The sequence below is a fragment of the Choloepus didactylus genome, chromosome 1, assembly GCF_015220235.1.
Source record: "Choloepus didactylus isolate mChoDid1 chromosome 1, mChoDid1.pri, whole genome shotgun sequence".
In the NCBI taxonomy this organism is placed as follows: Eukaryota; Metazoa; Chordata; class Mammalia; order Pilosa; family Megalonychidae; genus Choloepus; species Choloepus didactylus.
This window is the reverse complement of record NC_051307.1, coordinates 198,248,400-198,271,019: the sequence shown is the minus strand read 5'-3', so window position 1 is coordinate 198,271,019 and position 22,620 is coordinate 198,248,400. Positions and strand designations below refer to the sequence as shown.

The window sequence follows — 22,620 nt, the reverse complement described above, 5'->3', positions numbered from 1 at the left end:
TCTAACTTCTTAAAGGAACCCGATTATATAACATGTCTGGATTTCCCCTTGAAAACTTAGTCAACATTTTTTTAATAGAACGGCGGGGGGGGGGGGGGGTGGGAATAAAAGGGAGGAGGCAGATATCCCTGCCATAGATTTAGCCAGGAGGGCAGACTGTGTTGACCTGATTGCTTTTCGTGAATACTTGGCACTCTAATTCGAAAGCTGTTAAGATGTAAGTTCCAGGATTCAGGGATGAGGCAATTACTGCAATTGGGAGGAGAATCTAACTATAAGGCATTGGTGGATGGCAGGGGTTGTTAAGAATGAGTTGATGACTTACTAGCCACAGAAGAGTAGCCCAGCCAGATATCAGCAAGTGAACGGGACATGGCTTGCTCAGTGGCGCCCCAAGCCTTCAGGAGGATGGGCATGCAGATTCATGTGTGATCTGTTGTTGGTCACCAGGTAATCAGAAATAAAAATACCAGAAATGCTCTTCTTTACTTAGTTTTTAAGCAAAGAGGAAGCCAAATATTAAAAGGAAAACTACTATGAATTTGCTATTTAATAGCAAAATAGAAAGATGCCCCCAGATACCAGAGAGAACGTGGTCCACAATATGGGCCAGGACAATCTTGCAAGTCAGTGCTGTTCAATAGAACTTGCTGCGGTAATGGGCATGTTCTGTGTCTGCACTGTTCTGGTTTGCTAGTGCTGCCAGAATGCAAAATACCAGAAATGGATTGGCTTTTATAAAGGGGTTTATTTGGTAACAGAGTTACAGTCTGAAACCATGAAAAATGTCCAAATTAAGGCATCAACATGAGTATACCTTCACCAAAGGAAGGCCAATGGTGTCTGGAAAGCCTCTGTTAGCTGGGAAGGCACATGGCTGGCATCTCCTGATCCCAGGTTGTGTTCCAGCTCTTCTCTCAGCTCCTGTGCATTCTTCAAAATGTTGCTCTTGTGGCATTTGTCCTCTTTTAGCTTCTCTGGAGCACTGTGTCAGCGAAAGTCTGCTTTCAAAGGCCATGTCCAAAATGTCTAAGCTGCAGCAGCAAGCTCCTTCTGTCTGAGCTCTTATAGGGCTCCAGCTCCTGTCTCTCTTCCCAAGCCTCTTTACAACAGGACTCCAGTGATTTAATTAAGACCCACACTGAATAGGCAGGGCCACACCTCCATGGAAATAATCTAATGAAAGGTATTACCCACAGTTGGGTGGATCACATCTCCATGGAAACAACCTAATCCAAAGATTCTAACCTGATCAACACTAACCCATCTGCCTCCACAAGATTTCATTAAAGAACATGGCATTTTGGGGGACATAATGCATGTAAACTGGCACATGCACTGTCCAACACAGCCGTGTTGTTGCATTTGAAGTATGGCTAGTGCAACCAAGGAGTCTGCTTCTTAATTTTATTTAATTCTGATTCATTCAGACTTAATTAGCCACATGTGTATCATGGTGACTTTATTGGCCAGTGCAGTTTTAAACCCAAGATCTCCAGTCTGAAGGTGTTTAGATAGAGGCTGACCAGAGGGACAGAAGGATCCTGTGTAATCTGGCAAAGCACCACTTCTCGCTGTGCTGTGTTCTGCCAGACAGTGGAGTTCCTGGAGTCCTCTGAGGAAGACTGGCAGCAAGGCATCTCTGGCCAAAGGGCTCTCCAGGTATCTGATTCCTCCTCAGCCAGCAAATGTGAACGACCAGAGAATGTGCTCCCTTGGCAGTCAGTAGGATTAAACTTGTACAGTAATTAAATGAAAGGCTGAGGCATTTTTTATTTGTGAGAGGAAAGTATCATAGTTTCAGCTGTAGGAGTCAAGCTGGAGGGTCCTCACCTGTGACCCCTCACTCATTTAGGCCTGAACTGCAGCACTTCTCAGCATCCACCTTGTTTGCAGTCACCACCCTTTTCCTCTTCGGCTCTAAAATGGAAACTTGGTTATGTCCTCCCTCATTTGGGAGCCTTTGAGACAGGAGAAAACTCTACCCTGAGACAGGTAATCTGCACATTTACCAAGCATAGCCTGTGTGCATGGCAGGGTGCCTGGGGATGCCAAGATGTCTGCCCCAGAGCTGGCAGACTGGTGTGCTTGCCTCAAGAGAGGTTTAGCTGATTGACTGCAGGCCCTGGGATGGAAACTCAGGGGCCAAGGGCTTCTTGCCATTGGCCATAGGAGGCTAGAGCGAGGGGAGGAGGAAGATCATTTGTGCACAGTGAGTTTGTCTCATTGCATCTTTTCTAAGAAAAAGACCTCAAGCACAACTAAAGGAAATGGCCATAATAGGACATGGGGTGCCCTCTAGTGGTCTTGCTTTTGTTCTCTGTCATTCTTAAATGTTTTTTATCCTTGGACATCTTCTAACAGAGTTGCGCAAACATTTTTTAAAGCATTCCACAGTAGGAAATACATTAAACATGATTACCCAAGGGTATGTGAGTATACATAGGTAAAATCAAAACAAGAGCCATATAAAACATTCTTTATTCTCACAATATGCAATATATTATTGCATTGATATTTTCTTTTTTTTATTTCTTTTAATGCTGGTTATGCCTACTAAATTGAGTTCTTGACCCATTAAATGGGTCTTGACTCAGAGTTTGAAAAGCTGTTGTAAAGAGAACTTCATGCGCCTCATAATTGCCTTCAAGACAGCATCATAGGAGGGAGGATGGCGGGGTAGGGAGCTCCAAGAATCAGTCCCTCCACCAGAACAACTATTAAACAGGCATCATCCATGGAAGAGCAGAAGGAAGAGGCAGGTAAATTGTGGTAAATACCAATTGTGCCAGTTTGGATCTATTATGTCCCCCAGAAAAGCCATGTTCTTTAATGCCATCTTGTGGGGACAGACTTACTGATCTTTTTGATTAGGGTGTGACATGTTGATTAGGTAGTTTCCATGGAGATGTGACTCACTCAACTGTAGTTGAGACATTTTGATTAGAGCATTTCCATGGAGGTGTGGCCCCCGCCCATTCAGGGCAGGTCTTAATTAGATCACTGGAGTCCTGTAAAGAGGCTCAGGAAGAGAGACGGGAGCCAGAGCCAACAGAGATACTTAGAGGTGCTTAGAGATGCAAACAGAAGGACATTTTAAGATGAAGCCCAGAGTTTGCCTCAGAGAAGCTAAGAGAGGACCCCAGATGCTTAGAGAGAAACATCTTGGGAGAAAGAAGCAAGGACACAGAGGAGCTGAGAGAGAGGAACTAAGACAGATGCCCAGAGACATTTTGGAGAAAGCCATTTTGAAATACAACCCAGGAGCACAGGACCAGCAGACACCAGCCACGTGCCTTCCCAGCTGACAGAGGTTTTCCAGACGCCATCAGCCATTCTTCAGTGAAAGTATCCTCTTGTTGATGCCTTTGTTTGGACATTTTTATGGTCTTGGAACTGTAAATTTATGACCTAATAAATCCCCTTTATAAAAGCCAATCCATTTCTGGTATTTTGCATAACGGCAGCAATAGCAAACTGGAACATCAATGCATTTTACTTTCTCTGCAGAGGCTGCCATCGCCTGCCCCTAGCCTCATGGCAGGGAGCAGTGAAGTCCTCAACCCCAGCTTCTGATGCAGCTTGCTGTTGCCAGGGTGGACTATAAAGACCTAGTTCCTCAAGATCTGGATGTGCAGTTTGATTGCTAAGCACTTTTTTTGATCTGCTACTTCAGATCGCTAGAGCCCCAGCACTGAGAGCAGCCATTCTTGCAGCCTGTCTCGGGCAAAAGTGACAAAGGAGTCTTCAAGACAGTAGTAGTACCCTTCCTTAAAACTGTGGAAAACAGTTAAAGAGCTACATTTACTGGGGAAGTGCCAAATCTAGAAAACACAGCTTCAAAATGCTGTAGAGAAGCTCCCGGGCCGAGTCCCTCTCTAGGGCAGTGTGGAATCCTCCAGTGCCCCCTTTGTTGGTCCCTGGCGTCACTCCAGCTGGGAAAGACTAACCTAGGAAACTCCTGTCCCACAGGTCCACCATCCCAGAAATTCCCCTCCAGGCCAAAGCAGCTTGAGACAGCTAAAGCAGTGTAAGAAACAATTGAGTTGGGCAGCCTGAGGCAATAACTTACCTGCCTCAAATCGTAAGGTGGAGCCCCAGGAAAGGGAGAAGTTCTGTTTCTCAAGGAGTAGAGGGCATATTCAAATCCCTGTAAACAGGGTGACCCTTAAGGCCACTAGCGAGCACAAGCCCAGCACACAGACTCAGAAAAGACGCCAAAAGGAGCCGAGAGGTCACTCTGGTGGGCACTCTTACTCACACTTTAGACAACCCTTTTTAGGTTCCAAAGAATTGGGGTAGCTGGTGGTGGATACCTGAAACTATCAAACTACAACCCAGAACCCATGAATCTCTAAGACAGTTGTATAAAAATGTAGCTTATGAGGGGTGACAATGGGATTGGGAAAGCCATAAGGACCACACTCCACTTTGTCTAGTTTATGGATGGATGAGTAGAAAAATAGGGGAAGGAAACAAACAGACAAAGGTACCCAGTGTTCTTTTTTACTTCAATTGCTCTTTTTCACTCTAATTATTATTCTTGTTATTTGTGTGTGTGTGCTAATGAAGGTGTCAGGGATTGATTTAGGTGATGAATGTACCACTATGTAATGGTACTGTAAACAATCGAAAGTACGATTTGTTTTGTATGACTGCATGGTATGTGAATATATCTCAATAAAATGAAGATAAAAAAAAAAAAAAAAAGAAAAGAAAAGACGGGGATGACCCTGCAGTTTGCATTCGCTTTGGGCTGAGCTTCGTGATAGGAGGACTGAACTCTGAAGGGGAGTACCAGCCAATGCAAAGTCAATTTGCAAAAACTGTGAAAGGTGTTTTTTGTTTGTTTGTTTGTTTGTTTTTGCATCGGTTTATTTGGTTTTGTTAGCTCCTGCCACTCAAGAAAGTCTCTGTCATATCACTAGCTGAATAGAAACTCCAGAAACAACCCAGGGACTCAATTCCACAGTTAATATTTTAAAATATTAAAATGTACAGTGTGCAACAAAAGTTTACAAGACAAATAAACAGGAAATGATGGTCCATTTAAAGGAAGAGGATAAAAATCCATAAAACATCAACTAAGAAGATCAGACTCTGAGCACAGTAGACAATATACAAAGATATAGCTTGTAACAGCTACAGTACAACAAAAAGGGGGGGGGTGGACAGAGGGATATAGGACTAGTGTATGTGTGTGCTGTTGAAGTTAAGTTGGTATCAAGTGAAAAATGATTGTTGTATATTTAGGATGATAAATTTTAATCTCATGGTAACTACAAAGAAGATACATGAAAAATATATCCAGAAAGAAATGAGGAGGGACTCAATATGGTACAAAAGGAAAAATCAAATAAATATGAAAGTAGGCATGAATGGGAGATTTGAGGGTCAAAAAAAGGTATAAGACTTACAAATATTAAATAGTAAAATAGCAGAAAAAGTCCTGCATTTTCAGTAGTTACTTTAAATGTAAATAGGACTAACTGTCCAGTCAAAAGGCAAAGACTGGCAGAATGGATAAAAAAGCATGACCCAACTATATGCTATTTACAAGAGACTTACCTTAAATTCAGTGATACAGTAGGTTGAAAGTGAAAGGATGGAAAAAAATATATACTATGCAAGTAATAGTCAGAAGAGAGCTGGGGTACCTGTACTAGTATCAGATAAAATACTCTGTCTAAAACTGTTAGAAGGGACAAAGATCATTATATATTGATAACAGGGCCAATTCAAGAAGACATAATAATTGTAAATATATATGTACCTAATGCAGAGGCCCAAAAAGACATAATAATTATAAATATATATATATATATACCTACAGCAGAGGCCCAAAATATATGAAGCAAATATTGACAGATTTGATAGGAGAAATAGATGATCCTACATTAATAGCAGAAGAATTTAACACACCACTTTCAATAATGGATAGACCATCTAGACAGAAGATCAATAAGGAAAATAGAAGACTTGAACAGTACCCTAAACCAACCAGACCTTACAGACATATACAGAACACTTCCCTCAACAGCAGCAGAATACACATTCTTCTCTAGTGCACACAGATCATTCTTCAGGTTAGACTGTGTTCTGGTTTGCTAGTGCTGCTGGAATGCAAAATACCAGAGATGTACTGGCTTTTGTAAAGGGGGCTTATTTGGTTACACAGTTACAGTCTTAAGGTCATAAAGTGTCCAAGGTAAGTCATCAACAATCGGGTACCTTCACTGGAGGATGGTCAGTGATATCTGGAAAACCTCTGTTATCTGGGAAGGCACGTGGCTGGTGTCTTCTCCAAGTTCTGGTTTCTAAATGGCTTTCTCCCAGGACGTTCCTCCCTAGGCCACAGCTCCTTTTCAAAATGCCACTCTCAGTTGCTCTTGGGGCGTTTGTCCTCTCTTAGCTTCTCTGGAGCAAGAGTCTGCTTTCAGCAGCCATCTTCAAACTGTCTCTCATCTGCAGCTCCTCTCTCAGCTCCTGTGCATTCTTCAAAGTGTCCCTCTTGGTTGTAGCAAGCTCGCTCCTTCTGTCTGAGCTTATATAGTGCTCCAGTAAACTAATCAAGGCCCACACTGAATGGGCAAGGCCACACCTCCATGGAAATTATCCAGTCAGAGTTAGCACCCATAGTTGAGTGAGCGCATCTCCATGGAAACACTCAAAAGATTCCAATCTAATCAACACCAATATGACTGCCCACACAAGATTGCATCAAAGATGATGGCATTTGGGGGAACATAATACATCCAAACCAGCACAAACCATATGTTAGGTCACAAAACAAGTCCAAGTTTTAAATTCAAAAATATTGAAATCAAACAGTGTATCTTCTCTGACCACAATGGAATGAAACTAGAAATCAATAATAGGGAGAAATGAAAAATGTATTACACCACATTATCAGAACAAAGGAAAACAAGCACATGATCATCTCAATTGATGCAGAAAAGGCATTTAGCAAAATCAGCACCCCTTCTTGCTAAAAACATTTTGAAAACTAGGAATAGAAGGAAACTCCCTCAACCTGATAAAGGGCATATATGAAAAACTCACAGTTAATTTAACAGTGAAAGACTGGAAGCTTTCCTTCTAAAATTTGAAACAAGGATGCCGCTGTCACCCTTAGTCAACATTGTACTGGAAGTTCTAGCCAGAGCAATTCAATAGGAAAAAGAAATAAAAGGCATCCACATTGGAAAGGAAGAAGTAAAACCTTTCCTATTTGTAGATGAAATATCCTATATACAGAAAATCCTGGAAAATCCAAACAATGCTAGTGGAGTTAATAAATGAATTCTGCAAAGTGGTAGAGTACAAGATCAACACCCAAAAATCAGTTGTGTTTCTGCACGCTCGTCTGTGTTTCTGTACACTAATCTGAAGAAGAAATCAAGAAAAATATTCCATTTAAAATAACAACAAAAAGAATCAAATATCTAGGAATAAATCTAACCAAGGATGTAAAGGACTTGTACAGAGAAAACTATGAAACACTGCTCAGAGTCAAAGGTCTAAATAAATGGAAGGACATTCCATTTTCATGGGTTGGAAGGCTAAATGTTGTTAAGCTGTCATTTCTACCGAAAGCAATTTACAGATTCAATGCAATTCCAATCAGAATTCCAACAGCCTTCTTACAGAAATGGAAAAGCCAATCATCAAATATATATGGAACGGTAAGGTCCCCAAATAGCCAAAGCTGTCTTGAAAAAGAACAACAAAGTTGGAGGACTCACACTTCTTAATCTTAAAACTTATTACAGGCCAATGCTTAGATGTTTTGGAGAACGGCATGTTGAAATGCAACCTGGGAGCAAGCAGACGCCAGCCACATGCCTTTCCAGCTAACAGATGTTCCGGGCACCAATGGCCTTTCTCCAGTGAAGATGGAGAAACAGTCAGCCACAGTAGAGCTACTAACAGCAGTCCCCAGACTGGAAAATCCATAGATAATCTGATGAAAGTGGTAAGAAAAGGAGAGGTGCAGCGATCAGCTGTGCACTCCATGAGCTCAGAGAATACTCCAAAGTTAAATCAGTGCCTTGAGCCCTAGAACAAAGTGACTATTTTGTGATCTTTAACTTCTTTCCAAAAAGAGAGTGCCCCAAACTACATCATTATTAGAAATCTGAGCTTGTCAGGAAAGTTCAAGAAATGTCAGAGAGGAAGTAGAACTGAATTTTATGTGACAAGCATGCAAGAAAATACCTGCTCAAAATACTGCATAATTATAGATGATGAAATAGTATAAGCTAGGGCATTTCCGTTAGCCAGGTCATTATCGAGATATGATGGCTGAGCTATAATTGTGGCCCAAGGAGGGGTGTTCGAGGCAATCAGATATAACACCAATGACAACAACCATGATGACAACAACAAAAGCAACGCTAGCAACAGCTAATATTTGCTACGTGTTTAGTATGTGTCAGACATTGTGCTAAGTGTTTTGCACTTATTTCATAGAGAGACAAACAGTATATGATGAAAGCCTGTGATCTGCCTGTACCTGAATTTGAATCCTTGGTCTACACTTTTTTATCTATGACACAGAATGTTACTTCCTGTGCCTCAGTTTCTTTATCTGAAAATGAGAGTAATAACAATATGTATCACATAGGTAAATGAAATGTATGTTTAAAGCATTTTGCGTGACACCTGAAATATTCTAAGTCCTTAGTAAATGTTAGCTTAGCAATTCTATGGGAAAGTACCATTATTATACCCATTTTATGGATGAGGCAACAGAGACTTAGAAGAGTAAAGTGCAGCTAGCTCAAGGTCACACAGTCCAAGGTGGAGCTAAGATTTGAACCCATACATTCTGACTCTTGCACCCACATTCTTAATTGCTATGCCGGGGCCCGCTGACTTCTTGAAGCTGTCTACCCATGTTTCATGACTCAGTCAAGACTGAAGTTTTCTCCGACTCCTTCTTCCCAAGTGGATCTGATGGTTTCTTTTTTTGTACCTCAGCTGTACCTATACATTTTTCATTTATAACACTCATATCATTCTATGGTTTTCTGTATCTCCAGAGGACAAGGACCAGTTTGAGAGCCAGTTTGAGTTCCCAAGCTGCCTGCCTGAACCCACCCTAGCTCTGGACTTTAAAATTAAGAAGCCAATAAATTCTCTTCATGCTAAAAGAACAAACAAACAAACCAAAAACACTTATTACAAGGCCACAGTAATCAAAGCAGCGTGTACTGGCACAAGGACAGACATATAGACCAATGGAATCAAATTGAATGCTCAGAAATTAATCCTCACAACTGATTTTTGACATGGGTACCAAGTCCACTCAAGGGGGAAAATATAGTCTCTCCAGCAAATGGTACTGGGAAACCTGGATGTCCATATACAAAAGATTGAAGGGGGACTCCTACCTCACACCATGTGCAAAAGCAACTCCAAATGGATCAAAGCCCTAAATATAAGAACCAGAACCATAACAGTCCTAGAAAGAAATGTAGGGAAGCATCTTCAGGACCTTGTACTAGAAAATGTTTTTTTAGACTTTACACCCAAAGCACAAGAAAAACATCAAAATTTAAAACTTTTGAGCATAAGAGAACCATCATGACAGTAAAAAAACAACCTCCAGAATGGGAGAAACTATTTGGAAACCACCTATCTGATAAGGGTTTGATATCCAGAACATATACAAAAATCCTACAAGTTAACAAAAACAACAAAAAGACATCTCAAAAATGAGCAGAAGACTTGAATAGACATTTCTCCAAAGAAGACATGAAAGTGGACAAAAAGCACATGAAAAGATGCTCAGCATCATTAGCCATCAAAGAAATGCAAATCAAAACCACAAGGAGATACCATTCGGTATCCCCTAGAATGATGACTATAAAAGAACAGAAAATCACAAGTTTTGGAAAGGATGTGGAGAAATAGGAACACTCATTCACTGTTGGTGGGAATATAAAATGGTGCAGCTGCCGTGGAAAACAGGCAGTGTGCTGGTTTGAATCTATTATGTCCCCCACAAAAACCATGTTCTTTAAGGCAGTCTTGTGGGGGCAGATTTATTAGTCTTTTGATTATTGTGGAATCTTTTGATTATATTACTTCCATGGAGATATGACCTACTCAACTGTGGGTGGGACCCTTTGATTAGATCATTTCCATGGAGGTGTAGCCCCACCCATTTAGGGTGGGTCTTGATTAGTTTACTGGAGTCCTTTAAGAGAGCTCACAGAGAGAAGGAGCTCAGAGAAAGCTGAGAGACATTTTAAAGAGAAGCTAAAATATATAATCCAGAGTTTTCGCCCGCTAGAAGCTAAGAGTTGATACCTACCCAGGTGCTTGGATATGCAGACATAAAGATGTTTGGAGATGCTAAGCTAAGAGAGAAGCCCAAAGTTTGCACCAGGGAGACTAAGAGAGGACCCCCAGACGATTAGAGAGAAACGCTCTGGAAAAACAGCAAGAATGCACAGGAGCTGAAAGAAGCTAAAAGAGATAGAAGCCCAGAGATATTTTGGAAAAAGCCATTTTGAAACCAGAACCCGGGAGCAAAGGACCAGCAGATACCAACTACATGCCTTTCCAGCTGACAGAGGTGTTCTGGACGCCATCAGCCTTTCTTCAGTGAAGGTATCCTTTTATTGACACCTTAGTTTGAACACTTACGGCCTTAGAACTGTAAATTTATAACCTAATGAATCCCCTTTGTAAAAGCCAATCCATTTCTGGTATTTTGCATAATGGCAACTTTAGCAAACCAGAACAGGCAGTTTCTCAGAAAGTTAAGTATAGAATTACCATATTAACCAGCAATCCCATTTCTGGGTGTATACCCCAAAGAATCAAAAGCAGGGACTCAAATGGATACAGTTATTCCTTCCACATTACAACTTTCCCCATCGCGGTTTTGATACATTGCGATTCAACATGAGAAATTAAATGGGAATTTGAGGGGAGTTTTGTAGAAGCCACAGATGACACACAAAGGCCCACAGATGACATAGAAAAAGTTTAGAAACTCAGAAATGCATAAAATATATATTGTATAATATCAACATTTTATCTTTTAATACCAAAAATATGTACAGTTTCTTTTTTAAAGTTAAAATAAGTAAAAAGTTAAATTTTGTGAAAAAACACGAAAGCCAGCAGTCAACACACAAAGGCTAGAATTGTTGAGATACCTTAAAAAGCTTAGTAACTGATAAATGCATAAAATTAATATTTTTTCCAAGATGAAAAGTACCTTTCACTCTTTGCAAATTGACCCTGCTTCTCCTATCAGTCAGAGCAGATTGATGCAAATGGGAAGTGCTGTGTCCTCTGTCTTACTGAGCCTGGATTTAGTCACAGCCTGGGAGGAGCCTGCTTCTTCTCCTGGGCCTGTGCTCCCTAGAGGACCCAGGATTCCCCATTTACAGTCCACAGGAGTTTTTGTGAATGCCTTCTCTACCCTGTTACCTTTGGAACTGACCCTCCCCCCAACCCCACCACCCCCACCATTGTTCTTTCTTGTGACATAATGCAGGTTGTCCTTTGCCCCAGGGCATTTCAACTTAATTGTTTTTCACACTGTCCCAGCTGTCTGCAAGTGGCTTCTCTTTCCCCAAGGCAGACTCTGGGAGGGCTAGAAAATTGTACACAGATTTTCCAGATTGTGGGGCCATGCCCCTAACCCCTTCGGTGTGGAAGGGATAACTGTATTTACATACCACTGTTCATAGCAGCATTATTCACAATTGCCAAAAGATGGAAGCAACCCAATTGTCCATTACCCGATGGATGGATGAACAAAATGTGGAATGTACACACTATGGAGTATTCAGCTGTAAAAAAAATGAATGAAATTCTGATACATACAGCAGTGGTGATGTAGCCTTAAGGCACCATGTTGAGTGAAATAAGCCAGACACAAAAGGGCAATATTGTGTGATCTCACTGATTAGAGTAGGCAAATTCATAGAGTCAAAAACTAGAATATAGGTTACGAGGGGGTGGCATTGAGGTAATTAATAAGGAGTTAACGTTTAAATTGGACAGCGTTTCTATTTGGGATGATGAAAAATTTTGGTAATGGATGGTGGTGATGGTAACATAACATTGGGAGTGTAATTTAACATCACTGAATTATATATTTGAATGTAGTTGAAACAGAAAATTTTAGATTGTATATATGTTGCTAGAATAAAATTTATTTTGAAATCCAATCCAACACAAACAGTGAACCTTAAGTAAATCATGGACTATATAGTTAATAGTACAAATGTAAAAAATTTTTTTCATCAATTGTAACAACTGTACCACACTATTGCAAGATATTAATAATAGGGTAATATATGGAAACTGTACTTTATGCATGATTTTTTTGTAAACCTACAGCTTCTCTAATAAAAAAAAAAAACTAAGAAAAAATAAAAACTTTAAAACAACAACCAAAGAAGACAGACAACATTACCCATCCATGCTTCCCCCTCCATGGCTCCCTCCCTCCCCTTGCTACCTCACTCAGCAACTTCATGCAAAGACTCAGCCAGACTTACAAGGATCTGGAGAATCCACTGTGTGAGTTATCTGTTTGCACATAATCAGGTTGTCTGTCATCTTGGTGGTCAGCTAGGAGAGCAATGGTGCAAGAGAAGGAATTGTAGATTCTGACATCTTTTACCCTACCAGCAGGAAAATTGAGAAAACCAACTATATTCCTCAGAATTTTTTCCCTCATATGATATTGTTATCTAAGTTTATCATATTTGCAGGTTGGACAAGCTTGTAAGGAAATGAAACAAGGCAGGCCTCAGCAGCCTTGGGCCCATCTCCTCTCCCCTAGACTTCTGCTCCTGTTTGTCGAGTGGGTGGTTGGATAGATGGTCTCTTGAGCTGCTTCTCACACTGATTGTTCTAGTTTGCTAATGCTGCGGAATGCAAAACACCAGAGATGGACTGGCTTTTATAAAAAGGGGGTTTATTTGGCTATACAGTTACAGTCTTAAGGCCATAAAGTGTCCAAGATAACACATCAGTACTCGGGTACCTTCACTGGAGGATGGCCAGTGGCGTCCGGAAAACCTCTGTTAGCTGGGAAGGCACATGGCTGGCGTCTGCTCCAAAGTTATGGTTTCAAAATGGCTTTCTCCCAGGACATTCCTCTCTAGCAAGCTTGCTCTTCTTCAAAACGTCACTCACAGCTGCACTCCGTCTCATCTCTTTGAGTCAGCACGTTTATATGGCTCCACTGATCAAGGCCCACCCTGAATGGGTGGGGCCGCACCTCCATGGAAATATCCCATCAGTTATTATCTACAGTTGGGTGGGGCGCATCTCGATGCAAACAACCTAATTCAAACGTTCCAACTTAATGCCCACTATTCTGTCTGCCCCACAAGATTGCATCAAAGAATATGGCTTTTTCTGGGGGACATAATACATTCAAACTGGCACACTGATGTTCTGTGTTTCTGTTTGTCCACGGGTGAGGGGTGGGAGTTCTGGAGCCAGTGGTTGGATGTGCAATAAGAAGGAGGTGTTGGGTAGAGAGGGGGTCAGAAGTAAGTCTGGGGCCAGGGGAGGACCAGAGTAGGGGAGTAGAGGAAGCAACAAAATGAGAAAGCCTGCTGTTTTGGTTTGCTAACGCTGCCAGAATGCAATATACCAGAAATGGGTTGGCTTTTACAATGAGGTTTTATTTGTTCACAAATTTATAATTCTAAGCCCATGAAAATGTCCCAATTGAGGTATCAAGAGTAAGGTACCTTCTCTGTGGAAAGGCTGGTGGCATCAGAGGTTCCTCAGTCACATGGGAAGGCACGTGGCCAGAGTCTACTGGTCCTCTCCTGGGTTTAGCTTCTGGTTTCCTTGGCTTTCTCCAAAATGTCTCCGGGCTTCTGTCTCTCTTAGCTTCTCTCAGCTCTCTGCTTGTTTCTCCCTGGGCATTTCTGAACAAGTGTCCCTGAGCTTCTGTCTTAGCTTCTCTCTTAGCTTCTCCCGGGGACAAACTCTGTATTACATATCTTAGCTTCTCTCCAAAATGTCTCTCTCAGGTTCTCTGAGCTCTTTCTCTCTCTCTATGAGCTCTCTTAAAGGACTCTAGTAAAGGACTAAGACTCACCTCTGAATGGGCGGGGTCACACTTCCATGGAAACAATCTAACAAAAGGTCCCACCTACAATAGGTCTGCTCCACAAGATTGGATTAAAAGAACATAGTCTTTTCTGGGGTACCTAACAGATTCAAACTAGGACACCTGCCCTTGGTGACAGTAGATGCTGCTGTAGATATTGTTGCTGTACCTTCCCTGTAAATTTCAGAAAAGGCCAAAGACAGAGAGTTGCTGGCTAGAGCAAGCCCACCTCTTTACAAGCCAGTGTTCTCTGTAAAATGCCTTTTCCAAGTCCTTTGTCACTTACAACCTTTCAGGCCAGCAGAACCTAGAGTCCTTCTCCTCCCATTTAGAGCAGAGGAAACAGATCTTGGAGGAGGAAAGGGGCTCACCCAGAGTCACATAGTTAGGAAAAAAACCAGAGCTGGAACCATGATGGTTGACTCTGCCCACAGGTCATACTGCCTCTCCTGCCCTCGAGGGACACAGTGACCTCCAGCTAGACGGTCATTACTCAGGGCTCAGGGATCTCAGTCCCCAGAAGGGCGGGGTGTTTCTGAAGTCAGGGTCTCCCACTTGTTATGGGCTGACTTGGACTATTCACAGACAGCCCTGATTGGGGCACATGGTGGTAGTGGGTTTCTGATTATCTCACTGGTCCTGGGGAGGCCCTAGTCCCCAGCCTCCACCACCACCTCTTTAGCAGCAGAACCACAAGAGCAGATTCCCAAACCCCACAGCCCTCCAGCACTCCAGCAGTAAAAAGCAGTGAGCCAGGGAAATGTGAACTATATGGCAGAAAGAGCAGCTGCTGGGTCTAGTGGTGAGTAGGCCTGACTAGGCCAGAAGCATGATAGCCAAGGCTGTAGGAATGAAGCCAAATCTTGAGCTCATAGATTTTCCCAAGACAGAGGCTTTTTTCCGTGCAATGTCTGCCCCCACTCCTCCAGCACAGGGAGACTTTGAGTTGCAAGCAAATGGTCTGTTCTTGTGTCTGTAAGAAAATCCTGTTACAGGTGAAAATGGCTGCAGTCCATCCTCTGGCGTGGATCTGATAACCCATTGTCTACCACTGCACACATGACTAAGTGTCTTCCTCCTTCAGGAATTTGTCCCTGATTCTTTTCTTGATTTTAGTCAGCATTCCCTATGCCTTTTTATCCTGAATTTACACACTAATGATTTGCACCCTGTGTTCATTTCTTAACAAGTAGTCTTAAGTCACAGGTTTGCTTTCAGGGAGCTCAAGATCTAGGGGGAGATAAGTCCCAAAAGCAGATAAGTAAGGCCCAGCATGCCCAGAGCACGGTGTACACTGAGTGACTGGGGGGAGCACAAAGGGTAGGAATGTGTTGCAAATGCTACCAAGTATAAGCTCCTGGAGTGAACCTGCTTGTCGCCTCCCCTGGACCTCTTGGTGTGATGCTCTTGCTGCACCCTACATGGTGCTCTGATATTCCTGTGCCCATAGTTGAGTAACTGCCAAGCAAAGACTTAGGCAGGATTCACCAAATTTTGCCTACTCTGAACATCACATTTCTGCATCCGCATGAAGAGCCCCTGGGAACTCCAGGAGGGCCTTCCCAGGGTCCTACTGACAAGTGGGGAGACTTGGGCCTCGGATGCAGGACATAGACTGTGGTAGACTCTATTGCTGTTTGAAGGTTGTGTTTGCTGTCCCTCCTCATGGGAGGATTATACATCCTTGCCCCACTGATATCAGTGCCTCTGTCTGTGGAAGAATGGAACATCCCCACCCCTGTTACAGTGCACTTTGCCATGGGACTCACTTGGCAACGAAATGTAAACAAAAGTGCAGCAGGAGTCACATCCCAGTAGAATTTATGGATGTCACCTCCAGGCAGTAGCTTTAAACACATGAGTTATCCAACACAAGTCATGGGGCTTCACTCTGGGCAGGGCAGTGAGCTTGGTGTGCAGGTATCTGTGGAGGTAATGGGAAGGGCCATCTGAGCACATGGTCTGGATGCTTGCTGTCGGATGGCTGACTGCGTGCCCCTGTATATGGCGAGAAGTTGTTCATCAAGCAAGTCCCCAGTTGTATGCTCCTGCCTCAGGTGGGAGTGTTTGGGTGGAGGCCCTGGTCCATTTAATGTGTCCCAGCACTGTCAGGGGTTGACATCTCAGGAGATACTCAACAGTAGGCAGGGTGGGGTAGAGTAGGACTCAGTTTACCACCAGCGCTGAGGGACCTCAGAGGGCAGGACGAGGCTGGAGAGGATGTGCCTGGCTGGCTAGAACTAGAAGGTGTGTGCTGGGGGAGTGTGGCAGAGCCAGAATTGGGTGGGAGCACAGTTTGGGGATTATCGACCTTATCCCAGAGACGTTTAGGGAGAGCCCTCCTCAGGCATGGGCTTCATACCAGGCTGGCAGCTCAGAGAGCCCTCTCAACCAAGCACATGAGTTATCCAACAAAGTCATGGGGCTCCACTCTGGGCAGGGCAGTGAGCTTGGTGCCCAGGTGGCTGTGAAGGGCCATCTAAGCATGTGGCCAAATTTTGCCAACTCTGAACCTCACATTTGAGAGGGCTGTTGAGAAGGGAGTTATTGCAACATTTTGGGAAGAAGCTGTGCTGGGTCAGAGAGCATCCTTGTCAGTGCCTTCACATGGGAATAAATCATTTTTCCTTTTTGGCCTAGGTTTCCTTTTTGGTAGAATTAAGGGGTGGAACTGGTTGGCTTTTGAGGTCCCTAAGATTGTATAAGCCACAGCTGAGCTGGATGTGTGACCCAGCAAGAAGAGCACTGAGCTGGAGTCAGGGCATTTGATCCTGGCTTTGGCCCTAGCTCTAAGCAACTGCCCAGGTCTCTGTTTCCCCTTCAGTGATGTGAGGGGGCTGCATTCTACCACTGTTTCCCACAGGTTTTTTGAAGATCAATACTAGTTCAATAAGTGTTAAATATACTCCATGGTCACATAATTTTAGGTTTAATAGATGTCTTTGCTGCGGGGCTTCTTGGAGCCTTAAATGTAATGCTCAAGTATTCCGTGACTTTCTCAGAGGGAGAGATGTATGGCATTCTCCTCTCCTGGCACTGATGTTCCACATAATGCGCTTTGGGAACCATGGTATGGTGCTGTGCCCTGGTAGCTCCTGTTGCTGATTCTCTGCAAAGCTAAGATAGCAGGTTGTGAGGGAAAGAGGAGATGTGTCTTTGGTCTGCCTCTCTTTGAGCATGACTCTGTCCCATCACCTCTCTCTAGTCCCACACTCTTTCCTGCCCCAGGTGTTGTTATTGTATCCCAGAGATGGACCAAAGGAGGCTTCTCCATTCGTGGACTGATGTAACAGTGCTGGCAACAGCCCCATGGCTGTAGCTCTGCTGATGTGGGTGGTGATTTGTGTCTGTGCTTACCCCCTGCCCCCACCCACCAGGACGGCAGGGAATTCACTGCAGCCCTGTTGTCTTCCCTTTGTCTCGCCTGCTTTGCCCTGGCTCTTGTGGTCCTTTCCCCATAGAGTCTGCAGGCCTCTGTCATAGCCTCCATGATGTAAGGTTTCCCCATGCATTCTGAGGTCGGCTATGTGACTGGACCTCGGGTGTGGGACTTTGAGTGCTGATAGCTAAGTGGTTGTGTTCTTGTTTGTGCCGTTTCAGGGATAACACATCAAACTCGCTAACCCCTGAGGACACTGAAGACATCTCTGTGGGCCAGGATGCTGAAATCTGTTTGCTAAAGTCTGGAGAACTGATGTAAGTGACACGTTGCTGAATGGGGTTTCCTGGGGTGTCATGTTTGGGGGAGGGAGGAGCATCCCATACTGATGGTCTTTCCTGTGCCAGAGCTAGAGAGGACCCAAGAGGCTCTAACTTGGCACCGACAGTGGCTTTCAGTTTGTCCTTTTTGGTTTTTTAAGGTATAATTTACATACAGTAGAACTCACCATTTATAGTACACAGTGTTTGAATTTTGACTAAGAATACAGTCATGTAAATACCACCACAGTTAAGATATAGACCTGTTCCATCACCCTGAAAAATTCCATGTCCCTTTATATTATAATCCACCCTCCTTCCATGTTCTTTTTTGAAAATCACTTTAATTCTTCTATTTTCTTATTGTAAGAGCAATATATTTCATTTTGAAAATTAGGAGAACAGAGATAAGCAAACCACTTTGGTACATAGTCTTCCAGTCTTTATGTGTGTGTGTGTGTATGTGTGTGTGTGTAATTTTTCAACATACATTAGTATTCTTTATCTTATTTTATCATCTTTTAAAGCTTAATATAGCATAAGTATTTTCTCATATCATTAAGTGTTTTTCTCCAGTGTTATGACCAATGGCTACATGACAGCCATTAAGTACATTCATTTGTTCATTCACATATATTTATTCAGCATTTGGATGTATAACGTTTGGAGATGATAGGACTCTTGATCCAATTTAGATCTTCTCTTTTAGCAGGCAGTCACACTGTTTTGGCTTAGAGTATCTGGCCTGTCCTACTTTTATGGGCTGTGCTTCTAATGAAAGTTTAGTTTTCGGAGCCCATGCAGTGCTGTCATGGTCTGCTTTCTTCATCTGATGTCGCTGCAGCTTCCGCCCCATCCTGGATGGGGCCGCTGCAGGGGCTGAATGCGTTTTTCTGAGCCTGGTGTCACTAGGTGGGGGGTAGAAGAAGCCCAGCTCTTGAGATTTTCTTCAAGTCCTGGGATTCCTAGACAGTTCACCTTCCTTTTCCTAACCTCCAGTTATCCTATGATTGTCTGCTAAATTTGCCCAAGTTTTTTAGTTGTATACATTGGGGAGGAGCAGGGAATTGTTTGAAAAATGTTTGTATATGTTAAATATATATATATATATTTTTTAAATGGATGAGAAAAATCATGAAATAACAAATAATTAAAATGCACAGACTCCAAGGCACATCCTTAAAGAGAGTAGCATAAAATGAGCAGAGAGAATAGATAAGCTGGAGATGTAAGTAAAATGGATGGAGAATGACAATACCTTGAAATTTATTTTTCTCCCTTTTCCAGTAGAGTGACAGATTCTGATAACCACATTGTAAGAGAACCTGAAAGTGTGTTAAAGTTTAGGATTATCTCAGAACATGGAGAATTTTTTTTTTACCCCTTGACAAGTAAATTAGAATTTCTGGAGTCACACAGTAGAATTCGTATATGTGATGTGGGTCCTGTAGACATTAGACTTCTTTTTTGTAGGATTATATTTAAGCATAGATGGAAAAATCTTGGTTTGTTTTTTTTTACCAGCATCTCCTTTAGGGAGACTGAGTATTGTCCTCACTGAACAGATGATGTCTATGAAAGGTAGAGACTAAGGCACAATCCAAATAACTTGGTGCAGAGAGGAATTCCGGAGAAGAAAATTATAAAATGACCTCCTGGCAATGGGACATAATGTTTACATGGTAACACTGTAAGATTTCTGCTTTATGAGAAATATCCTTTTTCCAAAATGGATCCCGCTTCCCCTACCTGCTCTCACAATCTTGAAAATTTTAAATATTGGGCAAGGCCTTTTTATACCATAATTAGAAATAAAGCTTAAGTTAGCACATGGAAATGTTTTGCCTTGAATTAAATTCTCACAAAGGTTAATTATATATCAGAACTCTTCCTTAGAGCTGTTTTTTTAAATAAAAACAAAAACATTGATTATTCTCAATAGCATGGCTTTGGGAAGTGTTTCCATCCATCTCCAAGGCTTTGGAGGCAGATCAAAGTCTCAACTCCAACTCTGACTTGCTATGCAGTCTTGGTTAGTTGGTTAGAGGTTACCCAGCCTCTCTGGGCTTTAGTTTTCTCCCCTGTGTTAGAGAGGACAGTAATATCTTTTCACAATGAAAGACAAGTTTGGTGCAGTAGAAAAGTAATGGCTTTGAATCAGACTTGTGTGTACCTGGAACAAGTTTCTTATTCTTTTTGAATCATCATCATCGTAAAATAATACCTTCCTCACATAGCTGTTGTGATAACGTGTAAAGTCATCGAGCAGAGGCCCTGGCACAAAGTGAGTCCTACCTTCCCATTTCACAGTTGAGGGAAACAAGGGTTAGAGAGAGTTAGTGGCTCTCCGAAGGCCATAGCACCTGTAAATGGCCACTGTACCACAGGACCTGTCCCCGTGATCATGAGCTGCCTCTGGGGTGCACAGTGCAGAGGGGTCACCACTCAGCCTGGGAGGGGCTGTTCACATCAAGTGTTTTGATGTAATCCTCACACCAGTCAAGGAGCAGGCATGATGATCCCTCGTTTGCAGATAAGGAAACAGGCTGATGAGACGTTAAGCCCTGCAGCAGGTGGGAAGTGGGGCAGGTTCCAGAGCCTGGGTCCCCCTGGCTCCACACCCCATATTCTTCACCTCACTCTCTAGGGCTACCCCTTCAGAGGGCCCCAGAAGCAGAGAAACTCCTGGTCACTAAACCCTTTAAACTTTTGCAAGAGGCTCTTATCTACCTGGTAAGAGTCAGAATCGGAAACATGACACAGCCCCAGCAAGCTTCTCTTCCCAAAATGTTATACCACTTCTGACATCTCTGTGTTATAAAAAGCCTGGAATTTTTGCATTTAAGAGAAGGTCAGGGTGCCCATTTGAAATCTTGCAGTGCGCCCCAGATTTCCACAAAGAAGAGGGACGACTGAAAGTGTAGAACTTTCTAATGATGGATATGTTTTTCTGTTCGTGCTAATTAGATAAAAAGGGCAGGCAGGGAATTGGAAACAGAAAGGGGAGAGGCTGAGCAGGCACTCTAGGAGCACTGCAGATAGCTGCGGCCTCAGCACTCACTTCCTGTCCATGAAGGGCATGGAGCAGAGGTGGTCAGGGGCTGGGGAGCAGGTCAGGTCAGTTCCAAGGGCTTACAAGAATCAGTGTCAGTTACACAAAGGATCGTCATCTATATTTTTTACTGCTGTGTCCCCAGTGCCTAAAACTATGCCAGGCACATAGTAGGCTCTCAGTAAATATTTGTTGAAGTGAGCTGCATGTCAAATATTTCCCATAATTAAGCAGGTTGGTCAAGGTTAATCCAGGTTTGTTCTCACAAGAGCCTCAAGGGTCTCTGGCTGCCTCTAAACCGCCGACTTGTGGCTAGCAGACAAAACCACTTTGACCAGGCAATCAGGTTCCTCTCTGCATTTTTATTTTAGGATAAAATTACCCCTCACAGTGGAAGAGATCCTCAACTTCGGGGAGGGCAACAGAGAGCTGTTTGTGAGGTCCAGTACCTACAGCCTCATCCCCATCACCGTGGCCGAAGCAGGCCTCACCATCAGCTGGGTCTTCTCCTCCGACCCCAAGAGCATCTCCTTCAGCATGGTTTTCCAGGAAGCAGAAGACACACCACTGGATCAGTGCAAGGTAAGGCTGGGCCCCTGCCACTGGGCCCTTTGCTCACCCATCAGGATGCTTTGGCAGACCTTTCCTAGAGCAGGGCCGTGGGCCTCCTGTTCTTTGCTGGGCAGGCCTTACCTGGCAGGTGAAGGTTGGTTCCAAGCCCTTGCTGTGAACTGAGGCCTATTCAGAGGAGAGAGACCAGGATGGGAAAGCCCCTTGGACCTTATCATGGAGAGCAGGTGAAGTACCCGGGCATGTCCAATGAGAGGAACACAGTTGTAGGACTCAGTTTAAGAATCATTTTCTCACAGAGCTGCCCAAGGAATGAGGTACCTTGGGAGATGGTGGCTTATCTGCCTCCAGTGTAGTCAGACAGCATTAGCTTCAGATGTTTAGCATGTCACCTGCAAGGGTGTCAATAGAAACAATCCCAGTGTCACATGGATGGTTGAGTCTGATGTCTTGGTGGCAGATGTCAGTTCGTAAACTCCTGAGATATTCTAGTCACAGAATACCAATATGGCTTTGATCATGGTTCTCAACCTTGGCTGCACATCAGAAACACCTGGCAGTTTTTAAAAATCCCACTGCCAGGGCTAAACCCCAGACCACAAAATCAGAACCTCTAGTGGTGGGACCGAGGCATCCCTGAGTGATTCCAGTGAGCAGCCAAGGTTGAGAACCACTGACCTAGATCAAGGGTATGAAGTCAGAGTGGAAAGGATGCGTTGGAGTACAGAACACATAGAAAGGAAGTTGAACAGGACTCCGTGGGTGGCTGATTCATTATGGGGTGAGGAAGATAGAGACCCCATGCCTGGGTCTGAATTCTCTGTGTAGAGAGAGTGATAGAGGTACCATGGATGGAGAGCTGGTTTGGATGGAAACATGAGTTCCATTCAAATCATTCTGAGTGGAAAGATTGGTGAGGACAGTCAGAAATGCTGGACTGAAACTTAATGTGAATCCTAGGTTGTCATTATGGTTGCAGAAATCCCCGTTTTGCAGAAGTAACAAGATCAAGATAGGGAAGAGCAATTTGAAGTTCTGTGAAGCAAGACTTCTACAAAGTCTTTACAGTAATATTAGTCCCTTTGAGCATTTGGTCCACTAGGTACCCTCAAGGAGTTTGTGGCCAAGGAGTGGGGAAGGCACAGAGCCAGAGGAGAAGAGAGCCAGGCTAGGAGCCCCAGTGGGACCACAG

The 22,620-nt window shown here is 43.3% G+C and overlaps 1 protein-coding gene across 2 annotated transcripts in view; it reads left to right on the top strand.

The window, feature by feature from the left end:
- The window catches only part of FYCO1 (FYVE and coiled-coil domain autophagy adaptor 1), a 112,740-nt gene that overhangs the window by 59,433 nt on the left and 30,687 nt on the right, over positions 1 to 22,620 (top strand). For both annotated transcript variants that reach the window (XM_037849137.1, XM_037849167.1), the window contains 2 exons: positions 17,708 to 17,803; positions 21,230 to 21,440. In XM_037849137.1, the coding sequence (XP_037705065.1) occupies positions 17,708 to 17,803; positions 21,230 to 21,440 (307 nt within the window). The remainder of the gene's footprint in view (positions 1 to 17,707; positions 17,804 to 21,229; positions 21,441 to 22,620) is intronic.